The following is a 17,774-nucleotide window of genomic DNA, read 5'->3' as shown; positions in this document are numbered from 1 at the left end:
TTTGCATAGTAAACATCCTTTATGGGGTGATGTTTTAGCAAACACAAGGGACGACATTATATCATCAATTGTGGAAAATGAAGCTGTGGGACTCCTTAATACAGTAGAGCCCCTTACATTTTCATATTCAGATAGATATCTTGTCATGCATTGACCATTCACCTTTCAATAGTAAGCTCTAACTGCCTTCTTGATTTTGATTGGAGAAAGGTATGTGATTGACATGGTATTGATCATGTACCAATTATTATATACGCCAATAATAATTCATCCTTGCAGAGATCTCTACTATGGAACCTTGACAAGGCAGACTGGGATAGACCTCGGGAACTAAACAAGATTGAAGGGAATGCAGAACACTTTTAGTAAAGATGATGCCATAGACTTACAGCAGAAGTCAATTCAATTCCCAAAACTACAGTAGTATTCAGATGGCAACCAGTCCCTTGGTGTTCATCAGAATTAACTACCCTACACAAAGCTATAAAGTCATCTTTTGACTCGAGTGCTGAGACGTTGGTTGTACAGAGGAGAAATTAGTAATATACAGTAGAGTACAGATCTCTCATGCAGTGAAAGTAGCTAGGTGCCAGTCTTGGATATCTTTTGTTTCCTGAGTAAACAGTAGAACACCACCACCATCTGTGTGGAGGAAAGTAAAAAAGATAGCAGGCAAATTTTCCCAAAACCTACCACCAATGTTGAAGGTGAATGGTCATTATGTGACTGGAGCACCTGAGATTAGCAAAGCTTTGGCTGAACATTTTTCTAATGTATCATGTAAGTGTGAAGCAGATCCTGATCACCAGTATAGAAGCATTGAAGAACAAAAACTTATATTTTACAACAGAAAAGGAGTAATGTTATAATATTCCTTTACTGAAAGGTAATTAGATTCTGACCTTGCTACTTACAATGATACGGCCCCTGGTCCCGATGGAATTCCATAGGGAGTGATTAAACATGTGCCCTTTAATAATAGATTATTTTATGTTAAAAGGAGAGGAGGCAAGGAAAAGGTGGGCAGAATATTTTGAAAGTTAACTGAATGTTGAGGATAATAGGGAGGCAAACATAATTGCTGTTGTAGGTGTTGAGGTGCAGGTAATGGGAGATGAGAATGAGGGAGAGATTACAAGAGAGGAAGTGAGGAGAGCACTAGATGAAACGAGAGTAGGAAAAGCATCTGGTATGGATGGTGTGAGAGTTGAGATGTTGAAGGAAGGGGGTGTGACTGTACTGGTTGGTGAGATTGTTTATGTGATTTGTGTTGTCAATGGTATTGTACCACTATATAAGGGTAAGGGAGATGTGCATGAGTTGTAATTCAAGGGGTATTAGTTTGTTGAGTGTGGTGGGAAAAGTGTATGGTAGAGTAATGATTAATAGGATTAAGGATAAAAGAGAGAATGCAATCTTGGAAGTACAGGGTGGTTTTAGAAGAGGTAGGGGTTGTATGAATCAGATTTTTACAGTTGGGCAGATATGAGAGAAATATTTAGCAAAAGGTAAGGAGGTGTATGTTGCGTTTATGGATCTGGAGAAACCATATGATAGACTTGATAGGGAAGCAATGTGGAATGTGATGAGGTTATATGGAGTTGGTTGAAGGTTGTTGCAAGCAGTGAAAACTTTCTACAAAGGTAGTAAAGCATGTGTTAGGATAAGAAATGAGGTGAGCAATTGGCTTCCGGTGAGAGTGGGGCTGAGACAGGGATGTGTGATGTTTAACTTTTATGTTGATGGAGTGGTGAGAGAGGTGAATGCTCGAGTGCTTGGACGAGGATTGAAACTGGTAGACGAGAATGACCATGAATGGGAGGTAAATCAGTTGTTGTTTGCAGATGATACTGTTTTGGTTGCAGATGCGGAAGAGAAGCTTGGCCGATTAGTGACAGAATTTTGAAGGGTGTGTGAGATAAGGAAGTTGAGAGTTAATGTGGGTAAGAGTAAGGTTATGAGATGTACAAGAAGGGAAGGTGGTGCGAGGTTGAAGGTCATGTTGAATGGAAAGTTACTTGAGGAGGTGGATCAGTTTAAATACTTGGGGTTTGTTGTTGCAGCAAATGGTGGAGTGGAAGCAGATGTACGTCAGAGAGTGAATGAAGGATGCAAAGTGTTGGGGGCAGTTAAGGGAGTAGTAAAAAATAGAGGGTTGGGCATGAATGTAAAGAGAGTTCTGTATGAGGAAGTGATTGTACCAACTGTGATGTATGGATCGGAGTTGTGGGGAATGAAAGTGATGGAGAGACAGAAATTGAATGTGTTTGAGATGAAGTGTCTAAGGAGTATGGCTGATGTATCTCGAGTAGATAGGGTTAGGAACGAAGTAGTGAGAGTGAGAACGGGTGTACGAAATGAGTTAGCAGCTAGAGTGGATATGAATGTGTTGAGGTGGTTTGGCCATGTTACGAGAGTGGAAAATGGCTGTCTGCTAAAGAAGGTGATGAATGCAAGAGTTGATGGGAGAAGTACAAGAGAAAGGTCAAGGTTTGGGTGGATGGATGGAGTGAAGGAAGCTCTGGGTGATAAGAGGATAGATGTGAGAGAGGCAAGAGAGCGTGCTAGAAATAGGAATGAATGGCGAGCGATTGTGACGCAGTTCCGGTAGTCCCTGCTGCTTCCTCTGGTGCCTTGGATGACCGCGGAGGTAGCAGCAGTAGGGGATTCAGTGTTATGAAGCTTCATCTGTGGTGGATAACGGGGAAGGGTCGGCTGTGGCAACCCTAGCAGTACCAGCCGAACTCTGTTGAGAGTCCCTTGTCAGGCTGGGAGGAACGTAGAGAGGAGTGTCCCCTTTTCTGTTTCATTTGTTTGATGTCAGCTACCCCCCAAAATTGGGGGAAGTGCCTTTGTATATGTATGTATTATTAAAAGAATCATAGTGACCCAAAAGTCTGGGAAATAACCATTTTTTTAGAATTTTTAAAACCTGGCTAGGATAAGTTTTTAGCTGGAAACATTTGACCAATTGCATTGACATTATGTTTATGTAATATCATGGAGATGGTCAATGCAAGACTGTTGTTTATATCACTTTTCCAGTGGTGTTTTAGGAAAATGCACTCAACGACTAATGTGCTGATTCGTCTTGAGCTTTGTTCGAGCAAACACAGTCAGCTCGCAGGGACAAGGTGTAAGGGTCATTGGTAATTTCTACATCATTACATGTTAGAAAAGCTTCCTACTACAGGATTCGCAATTGCCCAACCAGCTCACACTTTGTTGGAAAAGAAACATCCAATTACGGCTACCCTGTACTAGTCCGTCAGGAGTGTTTGAGGATAGCTTCCAACTTCCATAATGATTCTATTTTTTTCTAACTACTATATACAAATCTGAGTCCTTTAAATTATATATCTCACGCAACCACCCCAAAAGTTCTAGGTTTAATGTCAAAGGGTAAGTTCAGTGACCAGTCAAGTGGGCTGGGCTTCCTCGCCGCAAACCAGTAACTACTGCTGCCTCCTTAAAATTTTAACAGATGTCTCCAGATTCACTGATAACATATTCCTATTAAAGGACTCAGGTTTATACAGTTTGGAAAAATATAAATTATCGTATTTGACGGCCTGTAAGACGCACAGGCATATAAGACGCACCCTTATTTCAGCAGGTCAGATTCAGGAAAACAGATTTCAGTGTATTTAAGCATAGTATTGAAAATAGGCTAGCTGTACATTGCACAAGTAGAAACATACAGTATATTTCCATGCATAAGACAACCATTAGTGCATAGGTTAGCTTTTGTTGTATACTTAAAAATCTAAAATAAATTAAAGACCCTTTTATATCATGCTTTTGCTTAACATAAAACCGAAATCATTGCTTTGTTTACATTTCATCACCGATCATGACGAAGAAACGAACGTATTTACACATCTATGTGTACGTTAGCTTTTGCAACAACGGATATCTTGGGTATTGAATAATATTAATTTTTTTTGTTTTACTTTATCCTCAGTAATTCAAAATAATTGAAATAAGACTGATACTATATCAAATTTTTCCTAATAAATGCTGTCTAGAACAGAAAACGTTGTTTTCTTTACATTTCATCGCTGATCACAGTGAACAAAGAAATGCATTTATACATTCAAGCAATAACTAAAAATACTAAGAGCTTTTGGTAAAGATGTTATTACAAATATTTTACTTGTCAAATGCCTAAAAGTTTCTACACGTCGCATAACAGAAAAGCCATTTTGTTTGTGTTCAGTCAACAATAACAAAGTACCGCTAATGACAGTTTGACGTGACAGAGAAGATGGTGCTTGATTGGAGGAAGAGTGAGGATGATTCGAATCATGGTGGATTTTTAATGAAAAATAAATATGCTAATCTAAATTTGATTACAGTACTGCACTACTGTACCGTTATTAACAATACCATTAAAATCATCAAAGGCTAAAGAAAGAAAAAGTTTAGATTGCTGAGAACACAACTGTAACTCGATGTTTACATTTTGTCAGCTGATGTTTATAAGCGGAAGTCACAGCATTTCATTTTAAATTGTTTTCATTTTAACAAATTCAATTACCTAGCATAAGCTGGGTTAGATTAGCCTAAGCCTATGGTAGGTCTCAAACTTTACCTACGGTGTATAAGACGGCAATTTTTTTTAGCTAAAATTTTTGGGAAAAAAGTGTCCTTTAGGGCGTCAAATACGGTACCTTTAAAAATTTGTTTTTTACTTACTCTGATACTGGATTCTATTATTTTGGAAAAAAATTTTAAATTCCCTGAAGAGCAAATCCTTTATGAGTCTTGAAGGCAATTTCGCTAACTAATTAGTATTTATTGATACAGAAGTAGTATCTGAACTAGTAACTATACCTGAGGTATATTGCAGATTTTGTGGACCACTACAACAGTCGGTATTATGTTGGAATTAGTGCTAGGGTACGAGTACAGTTGAAAGATGGGGTTTACCATGAGGACATTGGCTATGGTGTATCAGAGGGTATGAAGAGTAAAGCTTTGTCCATTGAGAAGGCAAGAAAGGTAAGCAATCTTTTAGTATGTGTATATTTTTTATGTGGACATGCTTCTTGTGCCTGACTAGTTTTAAGATATCCTTTTGCTAGTACTACTTATTTTCTAACATTCCTTATAGATAAAATTTATTCCTACACAAATACAAACTGAGTTATTTATGTGGGGTTACTCCTAGTTTTGTTTTCTACAACTAGACAATCAAAAGGAAATTGGTTCGATTGCATCATGCTTTGTTGTTAGGCAACTGCTGCGCATGATGCATAACGCTTGTTCAAAGTGCTTCCTCACAACACTCCTGGTCGTGAAGTAAGTCAGAAATCTGTATTGGCCTCACTGTACCCTTAAAGTGCTTAATACTTGTGTCTTGATATTCACTGTTACTTGCGTTCTATCAATATTTGTGAGATTGCAAGTGAGTGCCTTGCATCTATTATTTTGAATTCAATGCATTCCTGCCCTTGCCAATATAGTCCCCCCTGTGGTACATTTACGAGCTCTGTGGAATTAGATCCACACCCAGGTCGTCCTTGTAGAGGTAAATAATGTTCTTAGGAATCACCATGTGAGTATTGTAGGGAGTAGTCGTCCCCTTAGTGGGAGAGATATTGTTCTCGCTGTAAGAAACGATTTAAGAGAGATCGTTTCTCTTTTTCGTCTACTGTCGGTAATAACAAGGAGCCCACTGAAGCTCCAGTCACGGGTGACAACAGCCATAATTTTGTTAATATTTTATCAACCAGTGATGATAAAGTACAATATGAACCTGAACCAGTTCTTATAGCAGATCCCATGGCTAAGGCTGCTGTGCTCCCTGAGCCGGATCCTTTAGATATTCCATCCATCCCTGATTATCCAGCTATGTCTAGATTTCTCTCGCCCCTATGAGTGCATTGAGTGGAGATCTGTTTATATCAGATTATAGGTAGTAGGTTGGCCGGGGCACCAGCCGCCCGTAGAGATACTACCACTAGAGAGGTATTGGATCCTTTGACTGGCCAGACAGTAATGCATTGGATCCCTCTCTCTAGTTACGGCTTATTTTTTCTTTGCCTACACTTACACAGAATAGTCTGGCCTATTCTTTACCTATTCTTGTCTTTCCTCATACACCTGACAACAATGAGATACTAAACACATCTTCACCCAAGGGGTTAATTACTGTACTGCAATTTGTTCAGTGTACTTTCCTCTTGGTAAGGGTAGAAGAGACTTTAGCTATGGTAAGCAGCTCTTCTAGGAGAAGGACACTCCAAAATTAAACCCTTGTTCTCTAGTCTTGTTCTCTGTACCATGGTCTTCCATTGTCTTGGGTTAGAGTTCTCTTGCTTGAGGGTACACTCAGGCACACTTTTCTATCTTATTTTTTTTCTTCCTCTTGTTTTTTTGAAATGGTGTGTTGGGCAGGCTTAATAGAAGGGCCATGGATGTCTGGTGGTTTATCAAGAGGTTGTCTTTTCCTTTTCCGATTGTTGAAGTGGCTATCCTGGAGGGTAATTAGCCTTGCATGATGTATCGGCTCCATGTTGACCAGTTTTTCCGACTTTTTACTATAGTCTATGGGTTTCATGAATCACTTTATTTATAATTCTGTACATATTGTTTTTGTTATAATTCGTGTTAGTCTAGTTTTTAAGTATGATGTCTCTTTTTTTATTTCTATTAATTCTTATGCTGTCTGGAGACATTGAGCGAAATCCGGGACCAGTACGTCCTAGATTTTGTCAATGTCGTCTACTGTATTGCAATATTCGTGGTCTTCATGCGAATATCCAAGACCTTACAGTTGCGTCCAGACAGTATGATATTCTTTTGTGCTCAGAAACTTTGGTTTCTAATATGGGGCACTCCTCTGAGCTCCTTATAAGTGGTTTTAAGAAGCCAATAATGTTGAAACGTGATGCCATCCCTAGGGCCAGGGGAATGGCGGTGTATATTAGGACCGAGTACCCTGTTTCTCATATGTCCTGCTATCAATGTGGATGTCATGAGATTCAGGTAATAAAAGTTTGTGGCAGGCATAACAACTTTTATTTGTGTTCCATTTACCAAAATCCAGATATGGATGATTCTACCTTCGATTGTCTTCTTACCATTATGGCTAAGATACAAGAAGATGATAGAAAGGCTTCTTTTGTCTTTGTTGGTGGTTTTAATGCTCACCATAGGGAGTGGTTAAGTTCTATCTCTCCTACCGATCACCATGGCTTAAGAGCTTTAGACTGCCTCTGAATCAGGCTGTGAGCAGATCATAAATGAAGCTACTCACAGGTCTGGTAATTGCTTGGACCTCGTATACACTGACTCCCCTGGCATTATAACTAGTAAGGTTGGTTCTCCAGTCGGGACATCTGATCATGCCTTGATTTCATTAGTAGTGAAGACTGAGCAGCCTATCCCTGATATATCATACTCTTGTAAAATTTAGATGAAATCCCAAGCAGACTGGAATGGGATTTTGCATGATCTTTTGTGCTTGAATCGGTCACAATTATATAGAAGTGTTGATCCTGTTGTCACTTTGAATGAGAATCTAGTCAACATAATTAATAGGCGTGTCCCTTCTCATGTGCTAAGGTACCGAGTGAGGGACAAACCGTAGTTCAATAATGATTGTAGATGTGCTTATTTGGAGAAGCAGGAGGCCTATCATCTTTGGAAGGGTAACTGATCAGATTTGATCTGGAACAACTATACTGAGCTTCGAGCTTTTGTTCAGAGAGTTTATGCCTCAACTGAAAAGGAGTACAATTTAACCATAAAAGAAACCCTTTCTGGTACAACTCAGGAACATAAATGGTGGTCTACCCTTAAATCTGCACTCTTTGGTGTACAGTTATTGCTTGACTTACGACAGAGAGATGAGTCGTAAGTCGAGTTGGCCGTATGTCGAACTAGAAAAGTGAAGTTTCCGTAGATTTATTTTGATATGTTATGATTCGGCAATCATCTGGATCATATTTTGTCAATATTTTCTTACTGTCTATCATTATTCCATTTTCTTGTTTCATAGGATATCAATTTGGAAGCATTTTACAATCGAGTACTGAAAATTTTGTTTACCTTTGGTTATGATCAGTAGATCTGAAAGTGCCACTACCTACCGTATCAAAATATGGCGTACATACGTATGGCATATTTTTTTATCATTTCTTAACTTATTAGAAATATCTTCATGATGAATATTACATCAACGCCAATATGTTATTGGAAATCAGTTTCCATACAGTTCGTTTAATCTATAGGTATAATGCAAAATCGTTGTAGCTCTTTCTGTGTGTGTGTGTGTATGTGCTCGCTCTCGCAATCTCATACGGTTAGTTCATTTCTAAAGCTTCATACAGTATTGTAGTTCAATATTAAGCCTTTATATTTCATTAGACATAACTGTGTTTAATTGTGGTTTGTTAAAGAACGTTTATATTATATTTTTCAATTTCTTGAGCATATCAATAATCAACAAATACTTTTAATTTACTTTCGGTTTGCATCAGCTGATCTCAAGGTCACGCTGCCGTATCACTATTATGAGCAAGTATATATAGTGCGAATAACACTGATTTAAGTAATTTTCTTGACATTCGAAATTTCTTCATAATGCATATTACATCAGCGCCAATATGTTATAGGGTATCACATTTACCATACAGTTCGTTTATAGACCTTATTGTTACTTATAAAAGGAATATGCTCTCTCTCTCTCTCTCTCTCTCTCTCTCTCTCTCTCTCTCTCTCTCTCTCTCTCTCTCTCTCTCTCTCTCTCTCTCTCTCTGTATTTTGTTTTTAATTCAGTTGTATCTTCATATTTTTTTTTGAAAATTATTAAAAAATTCTATATATCATTATTCAATGTTTCGATTATGGGAATAGTAACGCATCGAAAGGAAATCACTTGATTTGCCTCTCGCCTTCCGCCAGAATTATGACATCATCAGACTTTTTTTCTTAAATTTACGGTAAGTTGTACTAATCTTATAACTAATGATACAGACCACTAAAACACTTGATATCGTTACTGGGTGTTTCGATGGTGGGAATGCTGTAATAAGATTACTCGGTAACAATGAAAGGAAGTCATTCGGTTTGTCAGCGCGCTTCCGCCAGATACATGACGTCACAAGTCACGTGACGTACAGTAATCTCTACGAAGAATGACTTGCAAAATATGTAAATTCATTTTCTTTGTTTCTCGCAAGAAATGAAAAGAAAATACGAACTTAACAAACAAAAGTATTTTATTTTTATAATGTAAAAGGAAATATATTATTTTCAAGAAAATATTTGCCCTAAAAGTATATTTTCTTTAGATAAACATCGATCCATTATCAGAGATTAAAAAAGTAGCGTACAGTAAAATTTACGCTACGTAGTACTCATGACAACCGATACAGACCCTCAAAATACTTTGTATCGTTATTTAATATTTCGATAATATAAATACTATTATTAATCGTTAGCCTATTGGAAGGAAATCACTGTATTGCCCGGAAGCTTTCCGCCGGTGATGTGACGTCACCAGACATAATATGAACTCGACAGATATTAAAACTTTTCTTAATGTATTTTTAACTGAAAATAAGTACTGAATATTAACAATAAAAGAAAATAATAATTTACCAAGATAAATCAGTTTATATGTATACAAGAAAATAGATTACTTTCAAGGAAATATTCGTCCTATTTCCGATAAACTTGTGACGTCATCACTCTGAAAAAAATGGTCGTAAAGTCGAATAGTTGTATGTCGCATAGGTTGTAAGTCGAGCAATACCTGTAGATGCAACAGTTCCTCCTTTACTTAAACTAGATGGCTCAATCACTCACTGTCAAAAGGAAAAGGCAACCCTGTTGGCTGATGTTTTTGACAGTAAACAGAGTAATGAAAAACTTGAACTTCCTCATTCCTGTTTTCCTGAGGCTAAACTAACTAGTTTAGCTTTTCGATCTCGTGTTAATGGACCTTGATGCTTATGGAGGTGTAGACCCAAATGGCAGTTTTCCTTTGTTTTTTTATAAAGACAGCAGATTTGTTAGCTCCAAAGTTATCTGTTATTTTGCGCAAGTTAGCAAGAAGAGGAGCTTTTAGCACTTGTTGGAGAATTGGTAATGTTACTCCTCTATGTAAATGTGTTTGTGGTAGCTCAAGTCCCACTGATTACTGCCCAATTTCCATAACTCCCATATTATCTAAAGTTTTTGAACGTCTTCTGGCAAAATGTCTTAATAGGTTTGCTGAAGGTTATTATCTATTCCCTAGTTTGCAATTTGGTTTTCGTAAAGGCCTTGGAGCATGTGATGCCCTTCTTACAATCTCCAATGCTTTACAGAAATCCCTTGATTGTGGTCAGGAAGTTCATATGATTGGCCTTGATTTTTGTGCTGCCTTTGACTGTGTTCATCATGAGGCCCTTGTTTTCAAACTGAAACAGTTGGGAGTGGGTGGGTCGTTTCTTAGCATTATTATTGATTTTTTAAGTAATAGATCTCAAAGAGTTGTTGTTGATGGGCTCCATAGTGAGTACAGGAATGTGATATCCGGTGTTCCACAGGGTAGTGTTCTTGGCCCATTACTTTTCATACTGTATACACATGACATGTAGTTTGGCCTAGAAAACAAGCTTGTTGCATATGCAGATGATGCTACTCTCTTTGCATCAATTCCATCCCCTGAATGTAGATCTGGGGTTGGTGAATCCCTTTATAGAGATTTAGCTAAAATTAGTGCATGGTGCAAATTATGGGGTATGAAGTTGAATCCTAATAAAATTCAAAGTATGATTGTAAGTAGGTCAATGACGGTGGCTCCTCAACATCTCAGTATTGATAATGTTTCTTTAAATTTGCATAACTCTCTTAAAATTTAAGGTGTGATTCGCGACAGCAAATTTACTTTTGAGAAACACATTAGGTCTGTGTCTTCTTCAGTTGCACAAAAAATTGGCTTATTGAGAAAGTTTTATTTTGTTGGACAGAAACTTCCGGTCTATTAAATTTCTTATTCCTGATCTAGATATTAATCTTTGGCACCGTTGTTCAATTAGTTCACTATGCATGTTGCATAAGATTTTTCATAACTCTGACCATCCTTTACATTCAGATCTCCCTGGAAAATTCTATCCTGTTCGTAATACTAGGCAGGCAGTTAATTCTAATTGCCAGGTCTTCTCCATCATGAGGCTCAATACTACACAGTATTCTAGAAGTTTTATTCCAGCTATTACCAAGTTGTGGAATGATCTTCCTAATCAGATAGTTGAATCAGTAGAACTTCAAAAGTTCAATGTTGGAGCAAATAATTTTATGTTGACCAGGCTGACATGAGTCTTTTTATAGTTTATATATGACATATCTGTTTTTAACATTGTTAATAGTTATATAGGACATATCTGTTTTGATGTTGTTACTGTTTTTAGAATGATTTATTGTTAATTTATTCTCATCACTGGGCTATTTTTCCCTATTGGAGCCCTTGGGCTTATATCATCTTGGTTTTCCAACTAGGGTTGTAGCTTGGCTAGTAATAATAATAATAATAATAATAATATAGATAAGATGTTTCTGCCCTTGGAGGTGTCTCCAATTAGATTTTTTTAAAGTATCTCCACTTTCCCGTCTGAACTTTAGTGTAGTGTCATTTCCTCAAGTTCTGAGGCAGCCTTATTAAAAGACTCTTATTACCAGTCTCCAGCTTAAAATAACAAGCAAGGCCTGCCTCGTACCCCTAGGGGTCCTCGGCAGAGATCTCATAAGAGTTCCCAGGACACGTCAGTGAACATATCTCTTTATTATGAGAGTACAGTAATCGTACAGCTTCGGCTGTGTTCCTCCCAAGACTTGGCAATGCCAAGTTACATTAAAAAAGTTTCTCCTTTCAAGCCTACAGTAATAACGTTGTAAAGTCGAGTATAACAAATTCTGCGTTACCCAGAATTTCAGCTATTTACTCGGTTAGGTTGAACATTCTGAATAACAAGCCTGAATGCGCCACTGTATCTAAACATGATGGTGTCACTGTATGTGCCGCCATCCCAACACGTGAGGTAACTTCTCCGCATCTTGGCCAGGCCAGCAGGTCTAACCAAATAGTCTCCCCTAAACTTCATGACATCACAAAATACGCCGCTATTTTGTTGCGTGAGGGTATTCCTACCCAACTTAATGATGTCAAAGTTCAAGGTAATTTACGTTCATCACACCTCCGAGGAGGTGGTATTGGTGGTGGTAAATTGACACCCCACTACTTTAAGGTTCCTGGAGTTTCATAAAGTTTCAGCTAGGAAACAATGGTAAAAACTTGAAACGCTAATGGCAAGCCTGTGTCTTACACTAATGACAATGATCATGACTGACCATAATCTAGCACTTGGCCTAATGTTCATGATACTAAAACCATGCCTTTTACAGAACTCCATTTAATTTCAGATACTTTTTTACAGGTACAGAGTGTAGGTTGCTTAGGGAATGTTTGGCTTTTGTTTGTGCGAATGGGCCAGTTTGTTAGAAAAGTGAAGATAAGCAAAATTAATTCTGGGATGAATAACTAGGTGTGTAGGTCTAGGTTGAAGGAATTATGTAGTTGTGGTGGGAGACTTAAATGCCAGAGTGGATGCTGGAGAGGTAGAAGGTGTCATTAGGAAGTTTGGTGTACCAGGTGAAAATGAGAGTGGTAAGAGACTGGTAGATATGTGCGTTGAATAATAGTTCTTGATAAGTAATAATTTTTTCAAGAAGAGAGATAACAACAAGTATCAGTGGCTAAGAGTGGTAGAAAGGGCATTAATGGATTATTTGTTGATAACAAGAAGGATATTTGGAAGATTGAAAGATGTGCACGTGTTTAGGGGTATGGCTAACGGTATGTCTGCTCACTTTCTGGTGGAAAGAAAATTAGTTGTAGCTAGAGTTGGGAAATATATTGAGGGAATGTAAAAGGAAGGTAGTGAAGGTTGAAGATCTGAAAAAAAAAAAAAAACATGTAAAAAGTAAATATCAAGAAAGGTTGGAAGTGGAATATGACATGGTGAAAGGAGGAGAAACTGGTGATCAAGAGGAGTGGAAATTAGTAAAAGAAAATTTTGTTGGGAGTGCAAGTGATGTGTGGCAAGAGGATTGTTGGAAGCAGCATAAGGAAGGGTTGTAAATGGTGGAATGAAGGAGTGAAGTTGAAAGTGAATGATGGAATGAAGGAGTGAAGATGAAAATGGAAGAGAAAAAGAGGGCATCTGAAGAATGGCTGCAGAGTAATAGTTTAGAGAAGTGTGAAAGTAATAGAGAGAAAAATATGGGAGTAAAACATAAGGTATCTGAGCAAAGAGGGTAGCTGACTGGAGGTGGGGCCAGGGATTGGCTCATTCGTATGAATAGAATAAGAAATTTTGGAAAGAAGTGAAGAGAGTATGGAAGGGTGGATTGAGAAGTGAAGAGACAATGAAAGATGAAAAGGGAAGATTGCTGAAAGAAGAGGAGGCAAGGAAAAGGTGGGATGAAAATTTTGTAAGGTTGCTGAATGTTGTGGAAAATAGGGAGGCGTATATAACGGCTGTTGCAGGCTTTGAGGTTCCTGAGATTGGAGATGAGAATGAGAGAGAGATAACAAAAGAGGAAGTGAAGAGACCACTAGATGAAACGAGAGTAGGGAAACACCTGGTATTGATGGTGTGAGGGTTGAGATGTTAACCCCTTTGCTATGATGATGTTATATGTCAAAACATGCCTGGTGATAAAGAGATGATGACATCCGGAAACATCATTATTATTATTTTCATCATCATTACAAGCTTTGATACAAACTATATCGAGGTTAAAATTACTCGTATATCCTACAAAAGATTATTGTATAGGACGTGGTTGAGTATCGCACACAGTTCACACTTGAGAAATTTTCCTAAAAAAATTTCCTGCTTTACCTGATATCAGCCCCTCTTTCTTTCTACAGCCAACCAATTAAGTCTTTGAGATGGTGACACCCAGAAACGTCATTATTATTATTTTCATCACCATTACAAGCTTTGATACAAACTATATCGAGATTAGAATAACTCGTATATCCTACAAAAGATTATTGTATAGGACATGGTTGAGTATCGCACACAGTTCACACTCGAGAAATTTTCCTAAAAAAATTTCCTGCTCTTCCTGATATCAGCCCCCCCCCCCCTCTTTCTTTCTACAGCCAACCAACTAAGTCTCCGGGATTCTAGTCTTTTATATGTATCATATCAAATCACACCACTTTCTAGCCAATGGCAACGTTTCCTACCTGAGGCATTATTCAAACTCTCCCTTAGAGACGTAGGGATCCTCACATCTTGCCCTTACAATCAAGCCAAGATAATTGTGATTTTAGTCCTTATTCATGATTATGTAAGGTCTATTTTAATGTATTTCTATGTTGCATTTATGTTCAAATCACAAAACAAAGTACAGTACTCCTTCGAAGTGTTCTTCAATTCTCTGCCTGACTCCATGTCCCACCCACGATGTAAGCGAAACATTTTACTAGTAATGCAAGTTACTGACACACTAAGAAATTTGTTTTTTCTTATTTTAGTCGTTTTTCCTCAACTAACATTTCTACAAAATAATATCATTGATATATTTGATGATACAGTCATACCTCTCCAAAAAAGAATCTACTTACAAAATTTTCACTCTGCGAAACAAAACTAGAAAATTTTTCTGACTCATTGCGAAAAATGTTCCATGATAAGAAAAGAGATTTGCCAGATGAGAATAAGATAGTCACCCATTAAAAAAAGTTGAATAAAGCAGTTGGTTACCCAATATAAAATGTATCTCTACAGTAAGGATAGCTATAATAGTACAGTACATATGGTACTGTATATTTTGTATATGTACTGTATTTTACTCTGCGTATTGTATTATTTTCCATTTATTATTGCATTATGTTCTAATAACTACCTAATTTACAGGTATTAACCCTTTTACCCCCAACGCTATTTGGAACTTTCCAATCCTTAATCCCCAGGCCTTTTCTTTTTCAAGCACATTTTGCAATATGTTTTTTTTTAAATTGGGCTAACAGCTTTAATTTTCGTCATAGAAGGTTAGGTTAGTCTCATTATTTTGGAAAATGCCTGAAGTGTCTCATAAAGTTATCAAAAATTTGCAGAAAAATGTAAATAGCAGTTTTTTGCAAGGACGTACTGGTATGTCCATGTGGGTAAAGGGATGAGTTTTGTGAAACGTACCAGTATGTCCATTGGGGGTAAAAGGGTTAACAGTTAGGTATATTGAATGGTTTAAATGCATTTGGCTGTACAGTATTTCATACTGTAGCTTTATTATAAAATTTAATGTGGTGTTTTTCTAGGGTTTGGAACGAATTAGGCGATTTACATGTAAAATGTGACTCACAACACAAAATTTTCACGAGACGAAAGTCACTCTAGAACAAACTAGTGTTGTGTTGTGAGGCATTACTGTATATCAAAATTTTGATACATGTACTATGCAACACTGATGTTTAGTCACTTCACCCCTGGCAAAGTATTTAATTGTATAGAATTAAACATAAGACCTCTGTATGATCCGGCTACACAGTTCACAGATAATTCCCTTTGATATCTTGCTGTTATTTATAGTAATTGTATCTTGAGAGAGGACTCCCATATAAATGACACAGAAGTTTGTAACTGCTTGGGAATAAATTAAAAATTTTGTACAATTTGTATTTTTCATAGCTATACAAACCTGAATCATTTATCAAAAGTCTCACCTTAACTGCCCTTAAGAACATCATTTAATAGGCATAGTCACCTAACTGTACATTCTTTTAGTCTTTTGACATCATTAAAAGTTAGGAAGAGGGAGGGAAATAAATGACTATCAAGTAAGTATTTATAGGACAAATTTTATTGTTAGAATTGTGTATTTGAATTAATCTTACCTGGTAGTTATTATGCTGACTCCCACACTTCATAGGAGGTGGGTATGTGATGGAGGGAGAGAAAACAAGACTTAGAATTAAATCATACTCAAACCAACTTTATACATTTTATCTTATAAACCTTATTAATGTTCCATGTTTACCTTAAACATGGAATGCTTTGTGAGTTTTCTATGCTTTAACTTTTATAAAGCTATAAACCTTCCTTTAGTATTTTATCAAAACTACCAACGAAATCACCGAGCAGTTTTCACAAAAGGAGGGAAAACTGTAGCCTCTTTACCTCTCATACTTGTATGCTACCTGTATAAAAAAAGATGCTCAAATATCCTATGCACTATTGTATGCCTAGACCCTAAATATCTTAACCCTAGATAGGTATAGTTATTTTGCCAACCTTTTTAGGTGTTGTATGGTCAAGCTCAACCCCAGCTCAAAAATGAAAATTATGAAAAATTTTTTTGCGCATCAATCTTTATTATTTTAATGGATAAAGGCACTTCAAAGAATGCTAAAAACTATTGAAAAGATGAATAATACCCATTTACAATTTAAATATTTAAAAAATAAGTTAAAGACTTAAGTATATATACAAAAAGCTGGTCTAAAATATTTTTAATAAATGCATATACAGTATACATATATACTAAAACAAATTTATGTACATATTTCTGAAGGATTCTGCAACAATATATGATTGTCAGAAAGGTGGTCGGACCCATAGAGGTCATAATCTGAAATGGAAAAAAAGGGCATTTTTTCTGTTAAACCCCTCGGGGTTATACCATCTTGCTTTTCTAACTAGGGTTGTAGCTTAGCTAGTAATAATAATAATTTCCGGTGTGAAGCTGACAGGAGGATACCTTGTGTCCTGGTAGGGCCCTATAGTGCTATTTGAAGAAGACTACATCTCGAGTGTCACAGCCTTTTTGCTACCTTCAGTAGATAGAAAAGGAAGTGTCCAGACACTATTCCTTCCAACTTAGTAAGATTGCTTGCTTGTGGATGCATCTTTGGTTTGAGCAGGCCTCTTTCATCTCAAAGAAGAGCCCACAAACTTTTTGATATACTTTTCAGTGTACTTGGAGTTGAAGGCTGTGTCTGAGGGTTTTGGCCATCTTCAAGTTTGTACTGTAGGGACATAACTAAGAGGCCCCTGGACTGCTTTTTTTCAATATTTAACTTAGCCGGTGATTATATAGCTGCAACTCTGTTGCTCGACAGACAACTCTACGGAAAAACTCGCCAGCGATCGCTACACAGGTTGCGGGTGTACCCAACAGCGCCATCTGTCGACCAGATACCCAGCTCTCAATGTAAACAAAGACTCAATTTTCTCTCTGTCGAGGTCTCGACAAGACGTACTTTACTCGCTGTTGCTAAACTGGAGTTTTTCACATCTATTTGGTGAAGTACTATATTCTAGTTTTGAGCTTTCGCTATGCTGGTGTTTTATCTTCATCTTAAATCTTGAACTCGTTTTGGATAGATTTAATTATGGTGACAAAGAGAGTATGGACTTTCTTTCACTTTTAAATGGCCGACCCTTCCCTTAGACGGAAGTGTGTTTAGGCTTTTAGTAATTATCTTATCACGTTATAAATTATTTATAGATTTTCCTCTATATATTTTATATCTCTCCGCCTTTATTAGGCCTCTTCGATTAACTTTCCATTTATTATAAACATATAAAAATAAGTTTTAATGTTTTGTTTATATGCGACCTTTCCTGAGAGTAGGCGGTCCTAACTTGGAAACCGAAGTTAATCAACGTTGAGCCCTTTATATCGTAATTAGCTTTTAAAGAGCTAAGGATTTAAAACTTTTTAAATGTAATATTTTATGAAAGAATTTCTTTGATAGTCTTCGT

At 37.1% G+C, this 17,774-nt stretch overlaps 1 protein-coding gene across 1 annotated transcript in view; it reads left to right on the top strand.

The window, feature by feature from the left end:
• The window catches only part of LOC137630156 (uncharacterized), a 93,620-nt gene that overhangs the window by 21,110 nt on the left and 54,736 nt on the right, over positions 1-17,774 (top strand). The window contains exon 3 of the mRNA XM_068361609.1: positions 4,853-5,004. Within this exon, the coding sequence (XP_068217710.1) occupies positions 4,853-5,004 (152 nt within the window). The remainder of the gene's footprint in view (positions 1-4,852; positions 5,005-17,774) is intronic.

The sequence above is a fragment of the Palaemon carinicauda genome, chromosome 38 (assembly GCF_036898095.1).
Source record: "Palaemon carinicauda isolate YSFRI2023 chromosome 38, ASM3689809v2, whole genome shotgun sequence".
NCBI lineage: Eukaryota > Metazoa > Arthropoda > Malacostraca > Decapoda > Palaemonidae > Palaemon > Palaemon carinicauda.
The sequence above is the reverse complement of the archived record's forward strand: the minus strand, read 5'-3'. Positions and strand labels throughout refer to the sequence as shown.